The sequence below is a fragment of the Antrostomus carolinensis genome, unplaced genomic scaffold (assembly GCF_000700745.2).
Source record: "Antrostomus carolinensis isolate BGI_N321 unplaced genomic scaffold, ASM70074v2 scaffold23731, whole genome shotgun sequence".
NCBI lineage: Eukaryota > Metazoa > Chordata > Aves > Caprimulgiformes > Caprimulgidae > Antrostomus > Antrostomus carolinensis.
This window is the reverse complement of record NW_010292444.1, coordinates 11,867-18,269: the sequence shown is the minus strand read 5'-3', so window position 1 is coordinate 18,269 and position 6,403 is coordinate 11,867. Positions and strand designations below refer to the sequence as shown.

Here is a 6,403-nt window from a genome sequence, read left to right as displayed (position 1 = left end):
AGGCCAGGTTGGATGAGGCTTTGAGCAACCTGGTCTAGTGGAAGGTGTCCCTGCTGATGGCAGGGGGGTTGGAACTGGATGATCTTTAAGGTCCCTTCTGACCCAAACCATTCTGTGATTCTATGAAAAGATATGGCAACTGTCTGAGGAAGAGAGGGCTGGAATACCTCATCTTCTTTGCTTAAGGATTTTTTTGTTCTTTCTTACGCAAAGTAGGATGTCATAGATAGGATTTCAAAAGATAGGTAAAACTGACTGTTCTGTCCAGTGTTTGTTGCTGTTCCACACAGGAAATCGTTAACCGAGCTGAAGAAGGCTGCTAAAGGAGTTGTCAAGTTGTAAGGAACTAAGTAGAGAGAAGACAAAAAGTAGTTCTGAAATACGAGTCTTGAAAACTAACAAAGGTCCCAAGAACTCTTCCTGGGGTTCCTTTTACTGAATGATTTCGTATCTGCCCACAGTCCAGAAACTGGATGCTACTGATAAATTTTGGCAGTGAAACTAAATTGGCAGTCCTTGCCAAAGCAGATAAGAAACAGACCCTACTACTGTAAGAATTTGATTATGTCAAGCATAGCACTGCTAGAAATTTGGTGGAATTAATTTATGTAGAAGAATAAAGTCTGGCTTTTGCTTACAAAATTGATAATAGGTAAGAATTTTATCAGCTGTAAGCAAATTAGCAGGAGAGGAGACCTTGATGTCCCAGTTAGTCACAGAATGACGCTGCGTTCTCATTGATGTGGCAGGTATGAGCTGAGCTTTTATTATGCAAAGCATTGCCAGTAGAGACAAAAAAGTATTGGTTTGTAGTAGGTGCTTTTGTGATCTCAGGAATGTTACATGCTGCCGAGGTTACTCACACTCAGGAGGGATAAGTGCAGACTCTAAGATGTGCAGAGTAATGCTGTGGTATTTCCCAGACTTGTTTTACTGTGACCACTGTCTTCTGTGATCGTTTGTCCCTATTCTCCTTTTTTTCTGCATGCTCCTCCCACGTGTGTGAATGCATGCAGCCCTGCAAGTGGGGGCTGCAAAAAAAGGGAAGGGAGGAAAACCAGTTAGGGACCTCAGTTACTGTTCCTTTTCCCTCTCAAATCTGCCAAAGCTGTGTATGGTCTCGGCCTTTTGATAGGTGCACACGTAGCATTGTGGGAAAAGAGCAGGTGCAGATGACTTGGGGCAGAGATGTGACAGTGTCAGGCTGTGCAGTCTGTTCTGGGGGTTTCAGTCTTGCATTTGAGTGTGTTTGTGCATATGAGGGGACAGTATCTAGGATCACATGCTCTCTGGTCCCATTAAGTGTAGTGTTTTTGCAGTCAGGAGGGTCTTGGCGCACCTCCCTGTGAAATGATGAACTGCCCTTCTAGAAGGGTTTGATTGTTTCACAGAGCTGTTAACATAAAGGGGTTTGATGGCACAAGAGGAAATGAGTATGAAATGATGGTGGTGCGTGGACTGCAGGTCTGAGAAATGGCTTTCATCTGTTAGAGCAGGGAGGTTCTGGGATGGCCTCTGCCAGGCTTGGCCCTAAAGTGTTAGTGGGAGCAGAACACCCAGCTCCTTCTGAACAGACATCAGTTAGTGACTGAGAGGGTTCTGTGGTGTAATGCCTTCTGTTACAAGAAATAAGATGGGATCAGAGGTCCCTTCCAGCCCCAAGGATCACCATAAGCAACACTGAGTTCTCGGGGTTCTGGATTTTCAGCCTGGAAATGAATGTACGGTTACAAGAGAAACTGAAAGTTGGAATGGGTAGATTGTGTGGGGTTTTGTCTTCCCTTCCTCACCGTTGTTCTCCCCAACTTTCTGAAGGGACCCTTTTGCGATCCACCGGCAGCACATGAACCGCATGCTTTCTGGAAGCTTTGGGTTCGGCCCGCTCCTCGGCATCACTGATGGGACCACACCTGGGGCTCGCCAGGCTGGGCGCAGGATGCAGGTAAAAGAGGGGCTGAGTACAGGGCAGGGTTTCCTGAGCTGCCTCATTAGCTTCTGGCTTCCATCCTTATCCGGTTGGGCTCGCCCCTCGCCTTCACACGGATGGTGGGGGCAGAACTAATCTCTAAAACAGTGCCCTTCTTGTCCTCCATGTGCATTAAGGCATTGAACACAACTGCATTCTAGGTTGAACGGGAGGAAGGGAGGAAATACATGATATTTCTCAAGGACATAAATCAATATAACTGCGAGAAATTTGGGAGCATCACCTTCTGTCTGGTTTCTTGGGGTGATGTGGTTTGAGCTGCCATGACTCTGTGGGGCAATTTCTTGGCCTGTTTATTGGGCCTGAGTGTTCCCAGTTCTGTTTCCGAGAGGCATGTGGGTGTTCTGAGGAGGGTCTCATGTTCCAAGGTCATCCTCTGTTCTGTTTTTCTGTTACCCTGGCAGGCAGGAGCTGTGTCACCCTTTGGGATGCTCGGCATGGTAAGTTCTCTCTTTTTCCTGGGTCAGATTAGAGGCTTTCCAAGTAGTGGCTCCACACTGAGATTCATCAGCGTTGTGTGCAGCCAGTGCTAAACTGTAGCCATCTGTGAGCAAAACCATCTGTCCTAATGGGCAGTGCAGCTGAGAAGGTGTGAAGAGACCAGAACCAGCTCTGGATTTATAGTAAACAGAATAAGGAAGAGGGTATTGAACTGAAACTGGAGGCAGCTGCTTTCTCTTGGACCTCTCTCACTGAGTTGCTATATGACTTCAGGCCTTTCCCTTGTTTCCCCTCTCATGTCTTAATCTAGTCTGTGAGCTGTTTGAGAGGAGAGATTCTAACTCTGTTTAGATGGGGAAGTTATATTTGCACCTTGACCAGAGGAGAACTCTAAAGCTATTATAGCACAATATTTCATAGGAATTGGGACAGTTAATATCCAGGAAGAGCAGATAGTCTCTTAATAACCTCATACTTCTGAAAAGGAGCTGTGGGTTTGTTCAGATGTAATGGAGGAACTGTGACAACACGAGGAAAAGACTTGCCTGTCGTTAGGCAGAGGTGATTATTGAACCTCCTTTGCCAGTGGTGGCAGATGGAAAAGCCAAGTGAGTGCTTCATGTGAACAGGACTGGAATGAGAATGACTGTGTGTATGTGAGAACACCATGCTTGGAGCGTGCTGATCTCCATCATCTACTCCAATAATACAGTGGAAATAGGTTATTCCAGATCCAGCAACTTGAGCTGCCTCGCTCTGCAGGATTGCCCCAGTCAGAGAGACTAAGCGTCCTGGAATTTTTGTAGCTCAGAGAAGGATTAATAAGAATAGAAACGGATAGACTTCAAAGGATAATAACATTGCGTGTGAGTACTGCTCTGCTGAAAACCAACCAGAGCCTACTCGAGGAAACAAAAAAATCAAGTTGGAACTGACATAGCAGTTGTGTTTACATATTGCACAATTAACCTGTGAGACCTGCTGGCCCGGTGTATTACTGCAGCCTTTAGGTTTGCAAGATTAAAAAGACAGGTGTTTGTAGAGAAAATAAGAAAACTTGTTATTATGTTAAAAGTAATACAATCAGTGGAAACTTCCTTGTGGTTTAAACGAAGAGATGACAGTGATGAGGTGAAAACATCATCGAGGATGAGTGTCTTATGGTTAAGATCACTGTAAGTGCATACCTGAGATTTCTTCTCTTAGCTTTGCTGAGTGCCTGGACCCACAAACCCAGCGCACTGGGAGTCAGACCCGAACTAAAAGAACATGCTTTGCTGTATCCAGAGATCTGGAGAGCCAGAACACTTGGGCAGTGCAACCTGAGAGAGTGGAGGGAATAGCACCCCCAAATCCTGCTGGTTTTCTGCCCTACTGAAAGAAGGGGAAAATAAAAAGTTATTAATGCTTAGGCAGCAGTTTCTTGTCCCTTGGAGAGAGTCTGTTGTTCTTTTCTCCTGTATCTTTCCAAACTGACTGTTGTTACATTTTCTTTTCCTTTTTATCAGGCAGGTGGCTTTATAGATATGTTTGGAATGATGAACGACATGATTGGAAACATGGTAAGAACCCTCCATAAGCCAGTCTGTATCAAGGGGAGTACCAAGGGTGCTCCTGCCATCCCCTCTCATGTCTCCCATCTTATTTGTGCTTCTTTGGTTTGGGCTCTGCTCAAGCTGCCGGGGTGGCAGAGGCTGTAAGCCTTGCTTTGTGACCAGGATGGAGTGATAGCAAGCTTGTTCCTGAGTGCAGGGAGGAGAGCTGGGTGAGGAAGGAAGTGTGGGGATAGACTTTAGCAAGAAACAAGAATAAATTTAATAGGAAGATGTATTCTCCAGAAAAATGGACCCATGGGGATTGCATTCTTCCTACTGTAATTTCTTCCTCATTTGTTGTATAGAGAGAGAATTGACTGCCCTCTCTCCTTCCCTCCCATTCCCCATTTCTTCCTGCAGGAGCATATGACAAGTGGTGCTAACTGCCAGACATTTACCTCCTCAACTGTCATCTCCTATTCCAACCTGGGTGATGGGCCCAAAGTCTATCAAGAGACCTCAGAGATGCGTTCAGCACCTGGCGGGGTAAGGAGGAGCCTGCAGTGCGTCTTCCCAGCACGGGGCTGCTGGTTGTGCTGTGGGTGGGTAGGCTTTGTTTGGTGGCTCAGTGTTGGCCACCCACAGCACTTCTGCTTCGCAGTGGGTTGCAGTTGGAGGAGCGCGTTGTGACTCACTGAACCATGCTGAGGGCCACCGGGAGGGGATGGGAAGTGCTGGCAGTGGGGGAATCCATTTTTCCCTCGTCATTATGTTGGGTCTGACATCCTGGGAGTGGCGGCAGTGCAGCGTGTCTGAAATACTGCAGGCGAGAATCAGAGTGCCTTATGGGGCTGGGAGAACGAATGCAAATGTTGATCCTACACGGGACTCTGCCCCCAGATCCGTGAGACCAGACGGACCGTGAGGGACTCAGACAGTGGCTTGGAACAAATGTCGATTGGCCACCACATCAGGGAGCGAGCCCACATCATGCAGCGGTCCCGGAACCATCGTACAGGCGACCAGGAGGAGAGGCAGGACTACATCAACATGGATGAAAGTGAGTACTGCCCGTGTCCTCCTCCCAGCAAACCCAGGTGCCGCTTCCCCACCTCCTCCCCATCTGATGAGCTTGTTCGTTCCTGACGTAGGTGATGCCGCTGCGTTTGATGATGAGTGGAGGCGAGAGACGTCCCGTTTCCGGCCGCAGCGGGGGCTGGAGTACCGGCGTCATGAAGGCAGCAGTGGCCGCCGGGCCGAAGGGACTCGTCTTGCGATCCAGGGCCCTGAGGATTCTCCCTCCAGACAGTCCCGTCGGTATGACTGGTGAACCCAGAGCAGACTTTGTGGGGGGGTGCGGCGTGGCCACCCCCAGATCTACCTACACGCTCTTGTAAGTCTTAACAAGTTTGGTTGGTTTTTTCTCTCCTCATCTTCCACTGCACGGTTGCCTCTTAGCCGTACGATTATTTTTTTCATTCTCCCAGTCTTGCATTATTTTGAAGTGTTGGTTGGAAATGGGTTTTCCCACTTAATCTAGAGAGCAGAGGCAGATGTGAATTTTGAGAAAATCCTGTTTGGAATGGGAAGGTGGAAGTTGTTGAAGTCAGCTTTGTCATTAATGAAGTGTGGTGTCAGCCTTAACTGATGGTTGTAATGCCATGAAACGATGTCGGATCTCAATCTGGAGAGTGTTTTTACTGTCATTGTATAGAACTTACAGACCGTTTGCTGTCAACCCACTTTGAAATCTAAGTCAGTGCTGGTGCCTGCTCTCCTGCATTTTGAACAGGGTTCACTGGGATGTGGTCTAGTGCTTGAAAAGGGACTTTTTTCCTTTTTTTTTTTATTTTATGTCTAGACATCAGTTTGAAGCATGTCTTTATCTGTCTTCTGTGCTGCTTTCTAGTTACCGCTTACTCTTTTTATGTTCTTTGTTTCCCTTCCTCCCAGGTACAGACAGTGAAACTCTGAAGCCCCTTCAAAGCACCACTTGGATCCTCCTCAAATTTAGTATTAACCTCCCTCCCACTTAAGAATTGAAACAAAGCAACTAATCTTCTGCATTGCTCTTTTTTGGCCCATTTGGGCTGCAGCGGGGCCTGGGGAATCTCACTGATGTGCAAGGAATGCATTAATTGCCCATTCCCTTCCTGCTCTCCCTTGGTTCTGTTCTTTCTGCCAGTAGTGGTGGGCATGAGGAGCTGCCACCTTGCCTCTTCCATCCTTCCCACTCTTTCTGTGCTGGGTTGGGCTGGTTCTGAAGTTTGTGTTTAGTTCCCTGTGAAAGAAATATGAGGGAATTCTGTTGGAACCCCGTGTTGGTCCCCTCACCGGGACAGAGGCTTCCTCTCCTGCTCCGTGGTGCAGCTGTGGAGAAGCAGATGGATGTGTGTGTTAGAGAAGGGAGGAGCAGAACAAAAGCTGGATCAGCCTGTGG

The 6,403-nt window shown here is 47.5% G+C and overlaps 1 protein-coding gene across 1 annotated transcript; it reads left to right on the top strand.

Annotated features, from left to right (window-relative positions):
* Positions 1–1,815: 1,815 nt before the first annotated feature.
* Positions 1,816–6,020, top strand: MLF2 (myeloid leukemia factor 2; the record flags this gene model as incomplete). The annotated part of the gene is made up of 7 exons (XM_010176971.1): positions 1,816–1,942; positions 2,392–2,427; positions 3,937–3,990; positions 4,384–4,509; positions 4,864–5,023; positions 5,115–5,356; positions 5,917–6,020. Coding segments are annotated over 6 exons (682 nt in total), but the record flags the coding sequence as incomplete, so codon positions are not given.
* Between the last annotated feature and the right edge of the window lie 383 nt (positions 6,021–6,403).